We start from the raw sequence: 20071 nt of genomic DNA, 5'->3' as shown, positions 1-20071 counted from the left end.
TGTTGTTCCAAAATGTACTACAATTAAGCTCACCCAAATGGATAACTATGCCCGAGTTACTCTCCATGTAGTTGTTGCTGAGCAGTGATGGGGGAGGTTGATATTAGGGACAGAAAAATGGGCAGTTTATTAGGACACAGGGGTATAGAGAAAGAGGGGGAGATAGTATCCAACCAGAAAACAGGATAGCTTTCAAAGGATCTTTTAAAGTATTGGATGTGTCCAAAAGAACAGTAGGTCTCCAATGAGCAGTGATACATTTACATTTGAGTCATTGAGCCGACGCTGTTATCCAGAGCGACTTACAGTTAGTGCATTCATCTTAAGATCGCTAGGTGGGAGGGCCCAGAGACCCGAGTTGGCAGATTGGACTGCTTGGGTTGGAGTTTATGGTTTGAGTGTGTGTGTGTGATACACACTAAGGAGTGGCCCCTGTATCAGGCCAGTCATAACTTCAGAAACAAGAGAGGGAAAAGACTCAAACAGCCCTGACAAGTGCCCCTAACAGTAACAGCAACCTGTGTTTGAAAATCCAGCAACCAGCCCAAAGCAGCAGTCTGTTTTCCACAGTCTGTGTATCGTCCGAAGAGGAGCCTAAGCACACACAGGTTATTTAGGCCATGCTGTGAGGGCTCAATATTTTTAGTGAGTGTGATGTTGAAGGGGCACTTGTGGACCTCCCAGATGCTGTCATTCTCAGTGAGGGGAAAGCAATGTGGACGACAGTGCACAAAGGGCTCTTGTGTAGAGAAGGAAGCCCTGGGCTGCTGGAGTAGACCTGGAGCTTGAGTTGGAGCAGGGCTGTCCTTCAGTGCACTGACTTCAGTCGGACTGCAGGCTAACTACAGCTGAGGACTGGAGTAGCTTCACTAGAACAGAGAAGTATAACAATGTTATCTACTATATTTTTTTAGTTACACTGCTGTAATCTTTTGTTTACACCTTTATACTAGGCAAGTCAGTTATTAAGAACAAACTCTTATTGTGCGCCGCCCTATGGGACTCCCGATCACGGGCGTTTGTGATACAACCCGGGTCTGCAGTGACACCTCGAGCACTGCGACACAGCGCCTTAGACCGCTGCGCCGCCCAGGAGCCCATACTGGAGCAGGTTCTAAACAATGATTAAAGTACCTCCGTCAGAACTCCTTATCTTCATGGAACAAAGGCTACAATACTCCACTGCCTACATGAACTCATGCCATCAGCTGACAAGACTTCTGCTGAGCTGATCCCCATTACGCTAAAGGCTTCCAGTGACATGTCTCATACTTCATCTCTTAAATCAGAGCATATGGCATTTCTTCAACGGGTGGAGACTGATGAACCTTTGCCTGCCGTGTTTCTCGACTCAAATGGGAAAGGTTTTAAAAAGAGAAAGGCACTCATCAAAAAGAAAGCAGCTGGCCTCTTGTCAATGGACATTTCTCCCCAGGAAGAAGCTCTGTTGAAGTGTTTGTGTGTGTGTGTGTGTGTGTGTGTGTGTGTGTGTGTGTGTGTGTGTGTGTGTGTGTGTGTGTGTGTGTGTGTGTGTGTGTGTGTGTGTGTGTGTGTGTGTGTGTGTGTGTGTGTGTGTGTGTGTGTGTGTGTGTGTGTGTGTGTGTGTGTGTGTGTGTGTGTGTGTGTGTGTGTGTGTGTGTGTGTGTTTGCAGTGAGGATCTGAAAAAGCCTTTGAATAGGAGAATACTAAAAGAGACAGACTTTGCATGGTGGCAGGCAGCAGTAGTGATGTGCCGGGTCTGGGCACTAGGGCAATACCACTCTGTGCAGGCCAACAGGCTCGCAATGGGAGGCTCCGTTTGCTCTCTAAATCAGCATCAGATCCCACAGTTCATACCCTGCCTGCCACCACAGTTCTGCCACCCCACCACAGCTCTGCCATCACAGGTCTGCCAAGCAATCGTAAAGCACCTCACTGGGATCATGCCTTAATGCTAGTCTTTTATGATTTAACTGAGAAACAGAGATCAAAATTAAAAGCTAATTTGACTATGAGCTGATTCATACAGTACTGTATGAAGGGGAAAGTTGGTTTCATCCATACAAAGTTCGCTTTTTGTTGTTGTCATATCACAGCATAGTAAAGGTGGCTCCTGTGGATTTTCAAGGATGTGAGTGAATGGGATTCTGTGTGGAGAAGACATTGACACATTTCAAATATTGTCTGTAAGTGCGGATGTTGAGAAATGCACAGGCTACAAGGGATACGTTACAGGGATATTATATAGGGTCCTTGAGACCTTACAAAGAAATAAATCCATCTCATGTCATCCCAGCACTAGTATTTGTGTCCAAAGTTTATTTACCTGGAGTTGCGTGCCAGTACATTATTGTCTCCAGCCTGAAGCCTATAGGCTCCTACTAGGATAAAGGAATCTGCACTGTTGCTAAAATACAATACTATGATGGGCTGTAGGCTGATCCTACAATGATGTTACGTGCACTGTTCTCTCACACTGCTTGTCATGGGATTGCCAGTGTTTACAATGGGCCATCTGTTAACAGTTATTTGCCTTCAATTCGGAAATGAGGAAAATCTGAAAACTTAAATCTAAAATCTTTAAAAAAAATGAGTTAAAGACCCAGAGCAAAGACTCATCCAGCAAATCCTTATCTGTTGAATTGTCTCTCTCCTTTGTAAGCCCATCTGTAAAATCCTTCCTTCCTCACTGGTGCAGGAGTAGAAAGCCTCAGCAGTTTGCATAATATCCATTAGTGCTTCCCAATAAAGAGCATCAATATGGGTCCACATGAGTAAACACCTAGCACAAATCATCTGAAATCAATAGAGCACTAATGACAGCAGGGGATCCAGGAGCTAGCAGATGTAAGGTAGCCTCCTAACAGAATCAGCAACAAACCACAATACAATTCAGATATAAACTGGGAAACGTAATGGACTAACAATTTAACATGTCGCAATCCTACTTTTTAAAACCTGTTGATAAAATCTGACAGTGATGACGGTCGGGGGAATATACAATTACACTCAAAAAAATATAACTATTTTATATTGCATCTCTTACACCCATGGAGAGCAAAAGTTAGCATTGAATAAATGAATTGATCTCCTTCTCCATCTCTAAGAGTCTGCTCCTCAACAGTAATGCTGATGCCCATGAATAAAACATCCAGTACCGGAGCTGACGACTGAGGAGGAACACAAAATACGTTTGCAGAAAACGGAGAAAATGGCCGAATAACTTGGCGGCTATATCCTTGTTTACTCTGCTGCTCCTCTTGACTCAGCAGTTGGTGGAGGATGGAGGGAGGGAGAAGAAGGAAGAAGGAGGGAGGGGGTTAGGGAGGTTTATTTGGGAATATTTGCCTTGAGAGGGAAAAGGTAGGTCTCTTTGTGACAGAGTGGTGCAGCAGCGTTGGCTGAAGTCCAAAGGCCTGACCTTCACAGGGCTTTACAGGCTGTTAAAAACAGCTTGGCTGTGCGTTCACAGAGACCTGTCCAGGAGGAGGTAGAGAGGGGTCCCGGGAGTACACAAAGTACACATCCTGCTGATGGCACCAAGGCCAGGGGGGACCAGGGGCAGCCAGGGGGAGCAGGGGACCTCTGAGGGCACAGCCAGCTCTCCTCGGCTGTGGGGCGTCTCTCTAGGTGCTAGTGGAGCTGGGAAAGCAGTAAATCAGTCCCAAATAGCTGCTAACAGCATAGTTCCATTAAACAGGATTAAAGGGGGGATTAACTAATAGCGGCCTGAGATGTGGGAGAACTACAAACTGTGTTTCACAGAGGAGAGGAAAGTACTGCTATTACTCTCTACCGAGCACTAGGCTGGGAGAGAGAGGGGAAGAGAGAGGGGGCTAAGGAGAAAGTATCGCTGAACCAGTCAAGCACTAACAGGACACATTGGTTTCTAAACACACATCATCTTTACCGGCCCTTAAGTCCCCCCAGCTTACATGCCCAAATACTAAAGCCTGGAGTGGAGAGTCCATTTTCCTGCAGATGTGATGACATCAATGACTATTAGCTGACACTGTGGGGGTCTGGAGAACAGATCTGTCTCAGTCTGTAATCCTCTAACTACAGTATAGCTTGATGAAAGCCATCTATATTTCGGAAAGTGCAGTTACATGATTGACAATACATAAGTTAATATGTGACCTCACTGTACTCTAGCTGTTGATAATCTAAACCAAAGTGAATGAGGATGTTCTCACATGATACAGTCACATCAGCGTCTGTAAAATGTTGTCAAAGGTCAAATTCCAAACAAACAAGGCATATTTACTCAAAGGCTAATAAATTGCTCTTTGTCTGACTCTTGGGTTGTACCAGTCCACCCACCTAGACTGAGAGTTCCTTTCCCCATTACCCCTGCTGTCTGTCTGCTTAGTCACTGGAAGAATGCTGGGCCAGCGCATTCCTTCACACACACACAAACACACCAACATGAGCATGAGCAGACAAAAACACACACATCCTCCTACCCACAAAAACACACCCCATTTCCACAAAGACACATACATACTCACATACTAGCATCCACAATTAAATTTCACACAGTCCTATATAAGGGGTAGAGACATCCTGTTTTAGTATAAATTCAAATAAAGGGAGTAGATAGCTCTGTGTGCCTGTTTTTCTGTCATTAAGTGTGACCCAGTTCGCAGAGAGGTTGCGTGTGTTTAAAAGAACACTCATGTGTTCTGGAACCTAATTTCCCTAATTTCCCAGGCAAACAGTTTCGTTTGTGTGCGCACGTGCGTGCTCCCCTGTGTATGTGCGTGTGTATTTATGTGCGGTGCCGTTGATCCACTATTGAAGCGAAGCCGCATTGAGGGGAGACTGCACCATGTCATGTGACATGGGCAATTAGCCTTCAAAGGGGACACAGTCACTACTTGTTTATTTCCACAAATACGTCAACCTCCGTGTTGATGTGATGGACAGGTTCCACGCCCTCTTTCCTTGAAAGCCACACTCTCTCTAAAGGTGCCGTTTACAGATAATCTGTAGTGTTAGAAAGCTATTTACTGTATGAAAGTAAAAATAGTGTGTATGATCTTGAAGGAACGTTTCCTTTGCAGTGATGAATTATACCAGGTGCGGATAACGAGGACTTATTCAGATCAGTCTTAATCACTTTTAATTACCCAATCAGGCTGGTACAGAGGAGGAAATAATGCAGCAACACAACATGTTGGGAAACACACTATGTGGCTCTCCAAAACCAAAGAAACACACAGGGAACCTTGTGAGAATATTTGTGGCACATGTCATTTGTAGTGCACATAACTCAATTAAATGGGACTTAACACGATTTGTGATAACCAATAGCGATCATTTTATCACAGTTACAATGGCAGTTTTCAGAATCAGTATTCTTTAATTACAGCGATAACCGTTTTCCATGTCTGTCAGAATGGCCATGACAGAAAACACAAATACAGTAAAAGGGGAAAGAACCTAGGTGGATTGATACACAGAGAGGGAGAAGAGAAAGCAATGAGTGATTGAGAAAGAAGATAGGGTTCTTTAAAAAGGGACACCTTGGCCCAAGTAAAAACATGACAGTCCTCTTGACTGAGTCCCCCATCTGTCCAGTTAGTTAGCTAAGAGATCCCAAGCTTGGCTATGGAACAATGCCCTGACTGCCCTCATACCTTAGGCTTCCATTGATCCTGCTCACAACACACACACAGGAGAATCCCTCTCTATTGTCACTGCTTAGCTACTCACACACACACACACACACACACACACACACACACACACACACACACACACACACACACACACACACACACACACACACACACACACACACACACACACACACACACACACACACACACACACACACACACACACACACACACACACACACACACACACACTCCTCAAGTATCAGTCTTGTCACCTGTCTGCAGCCAGTCAGCCAATGGATACATATCATACAGGAAAGAAGGGGAGACATGAAGGACTGAGACTGCATGGCACCTCCATGACGTACACATGAGAGGTGTGATCATCGTTCACATGTGTCATTACTCTACTTCACATCATTCAAATGGACAAAATGGGGGGCCTAAGGGATGTGTTCAGTGCACAATGGAAAATACACGCTACAGCAAAACATAACATCATTATAGCATGAACAGCAAAGCATTTCACGGAATATAGCGAAGCAGATCATTTTATAAACAATTCTACATTTGTAATATCTTATCCTTTCCACATTAGCTGTCTATTCCTACAGTCCCCGCATGGATAGTAATCTGCTTGGATGCAGTCGGTTGTCTCCAATCCCTCCAATTAATATAACATAAAGTAACAGGACATGAGGGAAGGCATAGAAGAAGCTGCTTTTGGCCCACTATAGAAATACTGTTTTGACCATCTGTGGTGTCTCATTCATCCAGTAACACACAGAGCATGAGAGAACACACACAGATCTGGCAGGCAGTGGATAATGTGCTTTTGGAGACTGGCAGACACTGATGGAACCCAAAGACTGGAGGACCAGAGTAGACTGGAGATAGACTGACAAGACTGCTCAGTTACTGGGGGTTAATGTGTTCTTTATACATCTATACATGTTTAAGTTGGTGGAATACTCTTATTTTATTTAGCGACTTCCATCATGCCTGTTGCCAGGTAATGTCCTAGAAAAAGGGATGGATGCTGGATGCTGACAACCCTCCTCCCCACCTCCTCCCACCCCTTCCTCCTTCCTTCCCAGGCCCTTACCTTGTACGGCTCCCCGAATAGATTAAACCCGGAGGAGAAGAGATCTTCGTCCTGTTGCACCTCCTGAGTCCGCCGCTCCCACTCCCTCTTCTTGAGCGCACTGCGGTCCTGCTCGTAATGACTGCATGGGGAGACAAGTAGAAGAAGACGAGGCCAGACCATCAGAGTAGAATCAGCGTAATCACAGCTGGCATGCCACAGAGAAACATTGAAATCCCTTTCCCTGAAAAGATGTATGGGAAGCCCATATCTGTCTAATAGGCACAAGCTGACACTAAGCAGATGAAGGATAGGCGGGCCTGGAGATAAAGGAAGTGGATTGTCACACAAATACTTACAAAACACTGCCAAGGCAAGGCACTGTTGGAGAGAAAGCGATCGCTTATCCAAGAGGAGCAAATGTATTGTCACATGACTTTCAAAGCACAGTTTATTTATCAACACAGAGCGGGTCTTAAGATGTAGACCTATTGAATTTACATTTTACATTTACATTTGAGTAATTTAGCAGACGCTCTTATCCAGAGCAACTTACAGTTAGCACATACATCTTAAGATAGCTTGGTGGGACAACCACATATCACAGGCACAGTGGTGTGAAGTACTTAAGTAAAAAATACTTTAAAGTACCACTTAAGTCGTTTTTTTTGGTCTGTACTTTACTTTACTATTTATATTTCTCACAACTTTTAATTTTACTTCACTACATTCCTGAAGAAAATAATGTACTTTTCACTCCATACATTTTCCCTGACACCCAAAAGAACAGGAAAATGGTCCATTAATTTACTTATCAAGAGAAAATCCCTACTGGCGGACTCACTAAACATCAATGCCTTTTTGGTTTGTATATGTTTATTATTTATTATTATTTTTTAAATAGGGGGGTTTGTAAAATGTGTTTGTAAATTATGTCTGAGTGTTGGAGACTGCCCCTGGCTAACCATAAACAAAAATAAACAAGAAAATTGTGGCGTCTGGTTTGCTTAATATAAGGAATTTGAAATGATTTATATATATATATATATATATATGTATATATATATATTTTAAACCTTTATTTAACTAGGCAAGTCAGTTAAGAACAAATTCTTATTTTCAATGACTGCCTAGGAACAGTGGGTTAACTGCCTCTATTCAGGGGCAGAACAACCAATTTGTACCTTGTCAGCTCAGGGGTTTGAACTTGCAACCTTCTGGTTACTAGTCCACAGCTCTAACCACTAGTATACCCTGCCGTCCCCCCTACGTTTGATACCTAAGTATATTTAAAAACAAATAATTTTTGAATTTTACTCAAGTAGTATTTCACTGGGTGACTTTCACTTTCATTTGAGTCATTTTTTTATTAAGGTATCTTTAATTTGACTGAAGTATGACAATTGGGTACTTTTTCCACCACTTCACAGACATAGAAAGTCATTTTTTCCTCAATAATGTAGCTAGAAGGGGGGGGGGGGTCGAGGTAAGTAGGAGGATTATTTAAGATACTGCTTGAAGAGGTAGGGTTTCAGGTTTTTCAGAAAATGGGCAGGGACTCTGCTGTCCTAGCTTCAGGAGGAGGCTGTGTTCCACCATTTGGGTGCCAGGACTTGAATTGGATTTGAATTCTAGGCTCTTTAGTGTATGCTGATTCATTTTTACACACTTTGTATTTCTTTACATTGAAGAGCACACAAAAACCAATCTAATTCTTAATTTGACTTTTTCACAATATGCCAGTTTAGTAAATACATTCCCAGTATATGTAATAACTGGAAAAAAAGTTGTCCTAGAAAGGCAGGTTGACTGGCTTACATTAAACCCCCCCTGCTTCACCGTCTCCCATTAAGGTTTGTTAGACCTGTTTGGTGAGCGGCGCAGACATCTCAACCTCCTTATCGCCAGCCAGGCAGCGTAATAAATCCACAGTGTAACATGCAGCCGTTTTCTCCTTTGTCCGCTGATGTGAAAGTTGCGCCGAGCTGTCCTGCGGCTGTCCAACCACCGCCAACGCTTGATTAGAGCCCTGCTCTAAGCCCTCTCATTAGCATAATGTCCCACATTCCTCCACCACTGCTGCTGCTCTTCCCGGAGCGGTGGGAGCTGAGCTAGCGTAGCGACGTAGCAGCGTTAGCTCCATGGCCCCGGGCCTCCACCAAGCCCCCTGGGGTCCGTTGGGGAGCAGGGCATTAAGGCAGGCTGCGGAAGGGGCCAGCCAGGGCTGGGGGACGTGACAGCAATGCGGTAGTGTTCTGTAGTGGTGTAAAGGGTGGTAGAAGGTGAGAGGGATAAACCTGGGACAGACATGCTGCCGGTGCAGAGCAGAGCGGAGCGCAGCACACATTATCTACTGACTCACAGCAGTGATGCACTGACAAGGGTAATGGAAAGCCAAGCCTGAGTACCTGCTCTGCTCTCCATCTAGAAATACCAGATGGTACTGCCTGTAACCACTCTATATAGACAGCACATTAAACAACACCCAGCACTGTGTGATCATCAAAATGTTTCAGCCATTTTGTTAACAGTGCCTTTTTTTATTATGACTTCAATCAAAATGAGGATTTCAATTTTAAACTGATTGACGCTAATGTGATTGAAAGTTACAAAATTGCTCAATTTAAATAAAATAAAAGGCAAGCTGGCGATAATAACAACAACAACAACAAAACTCTAACTTAAATACCTGAATATACAGTACCCCTAAAATGATGAAGTAGGATTTCACAGCTTTCTCAAACCAAATAAACCCATTTCCCATCTACGACTCTGCCGCTGTGATGAACACTGCATGAGGATCCCAGGCCTGAGAGGCACAGCAATTGGCAGTGATAGATAGGAGACAGGAACGGAGAGCTGGAATCAGTTTGCCTTCAATCTGCCCTTGCTCTCCCCAAAACACACCTCCGGGGTCCTATGGTGTTTCCAAAGCATTTAATCCATCACCAAATTCTTTTGGAAAGGGGGACCTGGGGAAAGAAAAGTGAGGCCCCGTTTCAGGGCGACAGGCAATTATTTTAATGGAAAGAAAAATAACAGAGGAAGAGAAAGAAGGGAACGAATGCATCAGGCGAGATTGACGGCAGGGCCCTAGCAGTAATGACAGCAAGACGTCAGTTATCTTTACGTCGGCCCCTCTTGCCACACCTGCCAGTGTACCCTGACAGTCCGCTTGATCAAATTTACAGCTGTCACTGTGCCCGAGCAGTCCCCCTGGCACTAAGTCCTGTGTCTAATGCACACGAGTGTTAAGAGGTGTGAGGTCAGGACTTGTCATTAACACAGTGTCTGTAGAGAACCACCTATCCTCTAAGGGCAAAGCGGGGGATGGAGGCATGATGTTACAGTGGTAACAGATAACAGACAGCTGATGACACTTCTGCATCATCCCTTTCATGTATTCTATGGGATATGGGAGATATACAGCATATCTTTTTTTTCTCATTCCGGCGATGGTTTAAATAGCAGAGAGGGTTTTTATAATGATGATGATGGTGATGTTGATGATGATATTCTCTGTAAAATTGTAGCATTGGCAGCTTTTTTTTTCTCCCTTCCCCTCTCTTTCCTTCTCCTCCCCCTGCAGACTGACTGGCCTGCCTCCCACCCCTGGCTCTTTCCAACATAACATTTAAAAAACGAATACTGATATCCACCGTAAACCCAATGAATTTAATCTTGGCTGAGCTACGCTGCACTTGGAAGATAACCAAATAGACCCAGGTTTTTTTCCCCGCCTCCCCTACCCTCCCAGGCCCAGTGTGCATCACAGTGAAACGCGCACATATTGAGATGTAAAAAGCAGCCAATACCACCACCATTATTCCAATCTAGCAGCCTAAACAACAGTCACTGATTTCTGATTTAAAAAGCGGCAATTATTAATTCAAGCACCGGCTAATTAAAACTGGAGCTAGGCATTTAGCCCCTTGTTACAATTATTTCACTGGTTTCTAATTATATGGACCTGCTTATCTACTCTATTAGCGCTGGAGCAGGGAAGGTGAAATCGGCAACCCTTTTCATTCTGATTCCTCAAAGAGAGACACTGTGGTGATGATCAGAGGATTGGGAGGGTTTATCAGAGGTAGTTCCTGGGGTTGCCAGGTCTAGTGGAGTCTGGAGTGAGGGTCTCTAGAAAGATGTGCTTTGGGGTTTGAGATGAGAAGGAGAGAGATGAGGAAGGGGAGGGGATGGGGATGGTTTGGGGGAGGAGAACTGACTGCCTGCCACAGAAATCTTTGTTTGATGTGCGAGCACAAGGGAATCCAGTATTCTTCATGTCTAATTTTCTAATATGAATATCTTTTAATGACAACTAGACATCTGAAAATAGCAAGCCTTCCTGAAGTTAAAACTCTGAATGTATGAAGCAAAATATAATAAAACATCCAATGATGAAAAGCTAGCGTCTGTCTTGGATGGAACATATTCAAGAATACGCTGTTGTCAAAGCCACTGTGCTATATGCTTCTGTATAAGAACGGCAAAATAACGAGACACTAACTTACATGCTTTTTCCCGTTCTTCTTCTCTCTTACACATGGCACAAGCATGAACTTTGTTCTCTATTTCTTAAGTGGGCACAGCAGTAATTGCCATGCTGAATATAGCAGCTGTAATGACAGGATACTACAACACGGCGACTCTTATAGAGAACACTACTATAGTACACACATTCTCTCTCTCTCTCTCTCTTACTGTATCTACTACCTCTCTGTAGTGAACCCAGTGTGGATAGTGTTTTTTTTACCATAGGTTCTAGGGCTGTAGCCTGATGACAGCTGTGAGGATAGGTTTTTACCCCAGGTTCCAGGGTTGAGCCTGATGGCTGTGTCGGTAGCAGTGTGTGGAGGAGAGCAGGGCTCCCCTGTCACCACAGTGAACAGCTATGACATGCTAGCCGTGTTGGTGCCAGTGTCGACACACAGCCCAGCTGTGACATGTGGCAGCCGTGCCAGTGTTGCTGCAGTGTCCTATTCGTCCTCCTCCGCCTCAAGTGGGCATCTGAACTCACACTGCAGCGGCTGCCATCATCCACAACACAAACACACCACTTCCATGTGTGACATGAGGCAGCACATGTGGCCTGACAGAGACAGAACAGACACACAGGTACACACACTGTGTACCTCCACAGAGGAACACAGTTGAATCAGAATTCTCTCAAAGTCAAACTCCTCAGGTCTTTAAAGATCAGTCATCCCAGGCTATTCATTATTATTCTCCCATATAAGCAAAAAACATAGGTACGACAAACGTAGCACATTAAGGGCCATCCCGGCCCCAGTGGAGGAGTGCTCCATGGTGTGACTGCTGCTGCTGCTGCTGCTGCTGCTGAGTCGGTCGGTCGGAGTAAGAGACTGAGAGCCTCTCTGATTAATGACCTGGGCTGGCAGTAATTGCCAGATGCCAGGTCATCAACCTTTTCACTGACACCTCTTCCTCAGGGATTTGTTCCATTTTTGACAAGGAGGCCATTGTTTGCGCTTGCACTCCCAGTGATCCTGCGTTACTCTGGAGGTGCCATGCTTGCCACAAAGACACAGCCAATACACAGCCAACCCCTCAGTTTCCACAATCATGTGTCGGTTTTCTTCTCTCGTTCTCTTTATTTTTTTGCTCTCCTTCTCTCTCTGTCTGTATTGCCCTCCCTCCCCCCCTCCAATAACAATAGGGTACATGAGACCATGAATAAATGCACTGGCCAATTAGGGAGCACTGTCCGGGGCTGCTCTACATCTGAAATGTCATGTTATGAATATTTGAAGAAGAGCAAGGGGCTAATTTCCAATTTTGACCCAATTTAGCAAACAGACCTCATAATGTGCTATAACATCATCTTAGTGTCCAGAAACAACACATTCAATGTCTACCTCACAGGAGACAGGGATAAACCGGAACTGTACGACTCATCTCGATGCGTCACTATCAATCTGACAGACAATGAGAGGGAGAAGTGAGCATCTACAATGTCATCAAATGGTGAGGACTGATCCACGTGAGCCATTTTTAAATCATGGAATACGCCACTGGAGAGCTCTTAATACAGTATGTCATCAGCACAGGATATGACAGCTGCGGCTTCATCAGCCTTGAATATAAATATAATGTGGATATCACATTCACATTATACTCTACCTCCAGTATGTACTTATTGAATGATTGCTTGTCCAATTTATACAAAGTATAACATCTGTGATCTTTATATCAAATTTGACCTAATAATTATCATTCAACCCGTAGTGTGTTATCTTTTTGGTAGTTTCTGGATAGGGCTTTTGGTCAACTCCGGTCAAGTCATTTAGCCTCACAGCAGTGTGTGATCTAATTTTGGGCTGCTCAAAATTAAATATCTCCCCTTGGGCCTTGACAATCCACTTTTTAAAAAAATGATTAACTTAGATTTAAAGCGAGATAATTTCAACCAATTAAATGCCTAAGAGCATAGCAGGGGCAGACAGATTGATTCAATCACAATGGATCTTACTCAGTTTAAAGAAATCAGAAATGTGAAGATATTAAGGACATACAGCTAGCTATCTATTTCATTTTGTCATTCGTGATAGGAGAAATCCAAGTCAACGAAGCTGTCTACATTTTGTTGTCTCTTTCAAAAGTAGTGAATATTTGGCATAAATGGTCAAATTATACGTCCAGAACATAGTAAGGCTCATCCCCATTCCCACACCAACCTTTTTAATTGCGTGACAATTTTCAAAGAGATGCCAGTTTAGCGCTGTGCAACACGACACAGACAGCAGCTTGTTTCTAATTACATACAGTTCACATTTGCATTGCAATAAAACTGGCCTTGATAGGCTACAAATTGAATTGACTGTAGAGGAACCTTGATAATCACTTCCCCTTCTCAACAGAACCCCTGCTAGTCCGATTAGCGGTTGTCCTTGTAAATGATGCTTCAACATGGCACACAGGCTATCATGCTACACACGTCAGCAGATGTGGATGTGCGAGGTGTCAGGGGGATATATAATGTGGATGCCATTACAAAGCTGTGCTGTTATTAAGTATAATGGGTACAGGGCCACTCTCCATGATGTGACAAGTGACTATTCTCATTAGATGCTAATCTTTACCGACTTCAGAGATCATCACTAATCTATTTGTTTCAGATCCCATGCATAATGTGTCAATGCATTGGAGATTGAAACTGTAGACTAAACTAGTGATTTTGTTTTCTTCTCGCAGCTCATTTTCCTTGGCACTGCACAGCTCTCAATCCATGGCAGTTTGGAGGGCATGTGTCTGTCTCTTGGTGGGTAGGAGTGTTAACACTCATCAGCCTAGCGCACACAGTGCCATCCCCCAACATAAATAAACAGACAACTGAGAATATTCAGTCATGTCTAGACAGCTTCAGTGACATCATCATACTCCTCTCAGCAAGCCCCCACATACACTCAACACATTGATACGGTCACTTTTCCTTTTTTTAAGGGTAAAAACCATCTCTTACTTCGAAAAGGCAGAGAACTGGATTAATCTGCCTCAGAGGAGTGGAGAGACGAGAGGAGGAGAGGAGAGGAAATTAGTGTTGGGCTGGAAGGAGACAGGCGACTGCCTTCCTTTGATCTCACATCCACACACTGACAAGAGGAAATGGGACCAATACACCCTACAGTCACATTTTCTCTTACATGTGAAAACATAAAACATGTGCAAATTCAAATTAATCAAGAATATAATTAACTTTTTTTTTTACACATGCAGAGCGCAACAAGATTTTCAAACCTATTACAAGCCTATATGCTGTTAATGCTGCTAGAGGTAAAATATTTTTTCTTTATGATTTATGGATTCAATTATTGATGTGCCCTGAAATAATAACAATCTAAAAAATGTTATTGTAAATAAGAAAATATATCCTATACTGCTATCAGTACAATGTTGAGTATCAAACATATGACCAATAAACCATTGTAAATATAAATAAATTATATTTAACACTACCAACCCCTCTTAGGCCCTTTTCCCACTACGAGTGTTTGAGGAGCGGAGTGGCAAAAGAGATTTCTACTTTTCAATAAACATTACATCCTTGCCTTACCTTTCGTTGTTGCTGGAAACGTAACATTCTTGGACTGCAACTCAAATTGTCCGTAAATATCAAAGTAGCCACTAGCCAGTAAGCACAAACTATTTAACAATCCAATAAACTTTTCTTCCTTAACTTCCAAAATGTCTTATTTTCTTCTTGATCTGTTTCACCTGTCTTTGTGATTGTCTCCACCCCCTCCAGGTGTCCTCCATCTTTCCCATAATCCCCAGTGTATTTATACCTGTGTTCTCTGTTTGTCTGTTGACATTTTTTTTGTCAAGCCTACTAGCGGTGTTCCCTTGCTCCTGTCTTCTAGTTTTCCCAGTTTTGACCTCTACCTGTCCTGACTCTGAGCCTGCCTGCTATTCTGTACCTTTCAGACTCTGCTCTGGATTACTAACCTCTGCCTGCCCTTAACCTGTTGTTTGCCTGTCCCCCTGTTTTTGTAATAAAATTGTGTTACTTCAAAACTGTCTGCATTTGGGTCTTCTCCTGAGCCTTGACAATTAAAGGGTTTGTTTTCTCGTCCGTGCACATTCAATTAGCTGACAAGACACAGCTAACTCCTGCTAGCTAGCTACAGTGTTATTCATATTATATTACAAACTGGGTGATTTGAGTTCTGAATGCTGATTGGCTGACAGCTGTGGTATATCAAACCATAAACCACGGGAATGACAAACCACTTATTTTTACTGTTCTAATTACATTGGTAACCCGTTTATAATAGCAATAAGGCACCTCGGACGTTTGTGATATATGGCCTATATACCACAGCTAAGGTCTGTATCCAGGCACTCTGTGTTGTGTCATGCATAAGAACAGCCATGGTATATTGGCTATATACCACACGCCCTCAGACCATATTGCTTAATTATAAATGGGGTGGTTCGACCCCTAAATGCTGATTGGCTGACAGCCGTGGTATATGAGACTGTATACCACGGGTAAGACAAAACATGTATTTTTACTGCTCTAATTACATTTGAGACCAGTTTACAATAGCAATAAGGCACCTCGGGGGTTTGTGGTATATTGCCAGTACACCACGGCTAAGGGCTGTGTCCAGGTACTCCACGTTGCATTGTGCTTATGAACAGTCCTAAGCCGTGGTATATTGGCCACATTGCTCGGGCCTTATTCCTTAAATATAGACCACACAGGTAGGTAACGTTAACTAGCAAGCTAGCTAAACAAAATTATTTTTGCATCCTGGCTGTATCTGAATACTGACATTTAGCTGAACCATAGCTTGATAGGAGCTCTTAGGCTCACACTAGCTACCATATTAATTAGAACACACCAGGCTTCATTTTTTCAATATCAAGGAGGTCATTATACAAGGTAAAGGCAAACTGCGACATTGATAATTCCCTGGGGAGTTGCTTCCTGCCTGGACCTTGGTGGTGGCTCAGTGCAGTCAAGCAAAAAAATTAACACGGTTGAGATTCAAAGCTACGGAGACAATTTCAGAATGTAACAGGCTGTTACTACAATTTCAGGTTAAAAAAAATAAACAAGGTAAATGTCTGTACATTTCAGCTGTTTTAAAAACATTGCTATGCTATTACAATTTTTACCGTGAGTGCTGACTCAATGAGACAATTCTGTTTACACTGCCCTGCCCTGTCGGAGGTACGGACGAGACGTGACAAGTTCGCAAGGATACATTGCAGTATATGTGTAGCCAAGGGCATTTTTTGAGAAAAGTCGAGTAAGTGTGAAGACCCTCATAATCAGTCTTAGAGGCTTAAACATATCCGCCCGCACGCATCCCTTCCGCCTGATAGCCTGACATTTAAGACTGAGGAAATAGGCATGTTTGCGATGAGAAAACCAGCCAACATTAAAGCAAGGCATTGTTAGTGTCACACAAAATGCTATGTGTTATGGAGCATTTGTTATGAATTGCCGTATACATTTAACTACTCTGAGAATAAAAGCACAAGCTGAACACTGCTGCTTTGTGAGACAAAGTGTTCACATTTCATCAAAAACCCATGATGAGGGACTGCGGAATAAGTCTAGAGGGAGACTAAATAGCAGGGTGTGTTTGGAAAATCTCTGTTTATGAAGATAATCAAACCGAAGACAGTCACCCCAAAGCCAGTTTAAAAGCTACTTTTGAAATACAATGAAAGCAATGTCTTTTCAATTTGAGTGATATGGGCAAACCAGAATGAGTCTAAAGTTGTGTGCCTCCATTACTGAGGGACGGGGTGCTCTGTAGCTCTCCAACAAATGAGATATGCTGCTCTGACCTCAGAACCAAGGTGATCCTGTCGCTTCCTCATTAATCAGGTACTGCCATGCCACAGATAATGGAGAGACACAGGGGAAGAGTGAAGGCTCTGGAAGTACAGCTACTCTACCCCTCTCTCTGGGTCTCTCCCTTCATTCACACTCTGTTATTGTTAATTTCACCCCCCTCTCACAGACACGCAGGGGTCTAATAGAGAGAAAGAGGACTGAAAGAGACATCAACAGCGACAACAGTTGAACTTTTCTCCGGGCCACAGTGTGTGTTGACTAATACTGCGTCTGTACATGCTAATGCACATATGCATAACACACACAATTTCTCTAACTCCCTGTACATCTCACACTACCTCCCTTCCTCTCCCCCACACACTCTCAACATCTCTCCACTCTCTATCTCTCTGGATCTCTCTGCTGCTCTCTCCACTCTCTCTCTGCTGCTCTCTCCACTCTCTCTCTACTGCTCTCTCCACTCTCCATCTCTCCTCTCTCTAATATCTCTGCTGCTCTCTTTCTAATATCTCTGCTGCTCTCTCTGTAATATCTCTGCTGCACTCTCTCTCTCCACATATTTCTCTGCTGCTCTCTCCTCTCTCCACATCTTTCTCTGCTGCTCTCTCCTCTCTCCACATATTTCTCTGCTGCTCTCTCCTCTCTCCACATCTTTCTCTGCTGCTCTCTCCTCTCTCCACATGTTTCTCTGCTGCTCCCTCTCTCTCCACATCTTTCTCTGCTGCTCTCTCTGCTCTCTCTTCTCTCTCTCTCTCTCTCTCTCTCTCTCTCTCTCTCTCTCTCTCTCATATATAATTCTCTCCTGGCCGTTCATGGCTGAATGTACATGCATTAAGCAGGAGCTGAGATAATGAGCGGCTTTGAGAGGGAGATAGCACTAAGGCCTGGGAGGGAGGTAGCGAGGGAGGGATGGAAGCCTTTTGCCACTGCGGTGGCGGGCGGCTGTACACATTTCTTTCTGTCCTTTTAAAAGCCTTCCCCTGGGAGAGGCCAATACCAGAGCAGGAGATTGCCTTGCCACCATCAGGGCTTCCTGCCCTTCTCTTATTGGTCTAAAAGACTCCTATCTGCAGAAATAAATATGCTGAGGAACTCGTGCCATTTTTCACCCTCAGTGTCAGCGAGCCTCATAAAGACCCCACCATGTGGCGTCGACACCGATTACACCCCACAGTTGCCTCCGAGTGACTTAACATCAGGCTGCTGAGCCTTTCAACACAGAAACGTAAACAACACTGCCGTACCTCATTAAACCACAAGTGACGGCCCTCAACAGTCATAATTATAAACACCCTATTTGAGAAACAGAAAGAGGCATTTGTGTATATTTGGGCCCATTAACACTAGGTGCCGGTACTCCAGGCACACCGCTGATACCCTCTCTGGGTTCCTTGAGAGGAGAGCTGCTGCGCCGTGGAGTGCCTCTGTATTATGCTGAGAATAAACACTTGACCATATTTCAATATGCAAACATTTTCTTTAAGCATAATCAGCAGAGCAAACACACTGTGGCAGAGTGGAACACTGACCTTAATCCCCATGTAGCCCTGCCTGGTCTGGCTACTCTCTGATAAAGGTCCACAGGGACCCTCCGCTGACGTGCTGGACACTCAGACAATGAGCCTGCCAGAGAGGGGTCACCACGGGACAGGCTAACACTGACCGGCCGGCGCTCACATGGCTTTATTTCAATCATAATAAGAAGGAGTCAAAGTGTGCCATGTGCTAATCTCACTGCAGTGATGAGAGGGGGGAATCAGGAGTGGGCTCAACACAGGGGGCTCCGAGCTAACACACACACACGCGCGCACGTACGCACGCACGCACACAAACACACAGGCTCTTGGACCAGTGTGTCTCTAGGCACTGGCAGATCGGTGGGGTGAGAGTAGGGCATCAATCAACATCCCTCACCCGGTGTGCTCTCCATAAGGCAGAATATAGCGGCATGGCTGGAGTGGCTACTGCTCATTATGATGAAGAGATCGTTTTCAGCTGAGTTTTGGGCTTGTTTGGTTTTTCTGGTGAGGGAGGTTTCCTCTAACAGGGTGTGAGATAAGATCACTGTGACTCCTCTGCTCTGCTAGCTTGGCTCCTCACTGCTCTTTGTTCTCACAGGTTGTGTCCCAAATGACACTCTATTCCCTATTTAGTATACTACTTTTGACCATGGCTTAGACCCATTGTGGTGCTGCTGGTCCTAGGGGACATATTCTGTACAGATATCACATACCATGGGGTTCACATCACACTGTATGGGGACTACAGTAAATGTATGCAAACCAATAACAGGCTGATATTTTAAGTTATTTACATGATTATTATCTCACATGTACTGAATCCATCTGATCCTGGGGTGAGTGGTTGTAAGTCAACAGTTCACCAAACATAAATCTAACAGAGAATATATCTTATACAGACTTTCCAATCTTGGCCTCCCTTAAGAAGTTTAGCTTCGAAATGAATGCAATGGGAGTTAGAGCAATGTCACAGTAATTAATGTACCAAGAGGTAGTTCCCTTTGGCGAGGGAAACATCTGGCAGACCCTCTGCCAAGCGGTTCAAATACTCTGCATGCTTTCACAGACTGATGGGCAGCTCAGTTAGAGACAGGGAGTTAGAGACTCTAACCAGGACCTCTGAGGACCTCTAACTCTTGACACATGTTTATATAAGGGATACGTTTTCATACGAATGTTCCCTTTCGTGTGAAATTACATTGTTCCACCACGCAGCCGATGAATCATGGAGCTTTCCGTTTGATAGACACACTGTTCCAGTTTTATAATCGCCAGTAAAAATGAATGAGAGGCAATCATGAAGTTAATGCACGTTTGGAATAATTAAGACTTGTTTGAACTGCGGAGATGGTAATAACCCGGATGACCTAAAAGCTGTCAGCTTGGATAAATAGTTTCATAGGAAGACATTGAACACTCCTGTAGTACACAGTATTCAGCCAGTGTGGTGATCCCACTGGTTCAGTTTACTCTAGCCTCAACTTTTATGTACAGAGGCTGCCAACTTTGCTAAATGTTATCCCCCTC

The 20071-nt window shown here is 44.0% G+C and overlaps 1 protein-coding gene across 2 annotated transcripts in view; it reads right to left on the bottom strand.

Annotated features, from left to right (window-relative positions):
* LOC123993192 (AF4/FMR2 family member 2-like) overlaps positions 1–20071 on the bottom strand; it is a 185552-nt gene that overhangs the window by 138536 nt on the left and 26945 nt on the right. For both annotated transcript variants that reach the window (XM_046295072.1, XM_046295073.1), the window contains exon 2: positions 6710–6830. In XM_046295072.1, the coding sequence (XP_046151028.1) occupies positions 6710–6830 (121 nt within the window). The remainder of the gene's footprint in view (positions 1–6709; positions 6831–20071) is intronic.

This window comes from Oncorhynchus gorbuscha, linkage group LG13, assembly GCF_021184085.1.
Source record: "Oncorhynchus gorbuscha isolate QuinsamMale2020 ecotype Even-year linkage group LG13, OgorEven_v1.0, whole genome shotgun sequence".
Taxonomy (NCBI): Eukaryota; Metazoa; Chordata; class Actinopteri; order Salmoniformes; family Salmonidae; genus Oncorhynchus; species Oncorhynchus gorbuscha.
The sequence above is the reverse complement of the archived record's forward strand: the minus strand, read 5'-3'. Positions and strand labels throughout refer to the sequence as shown.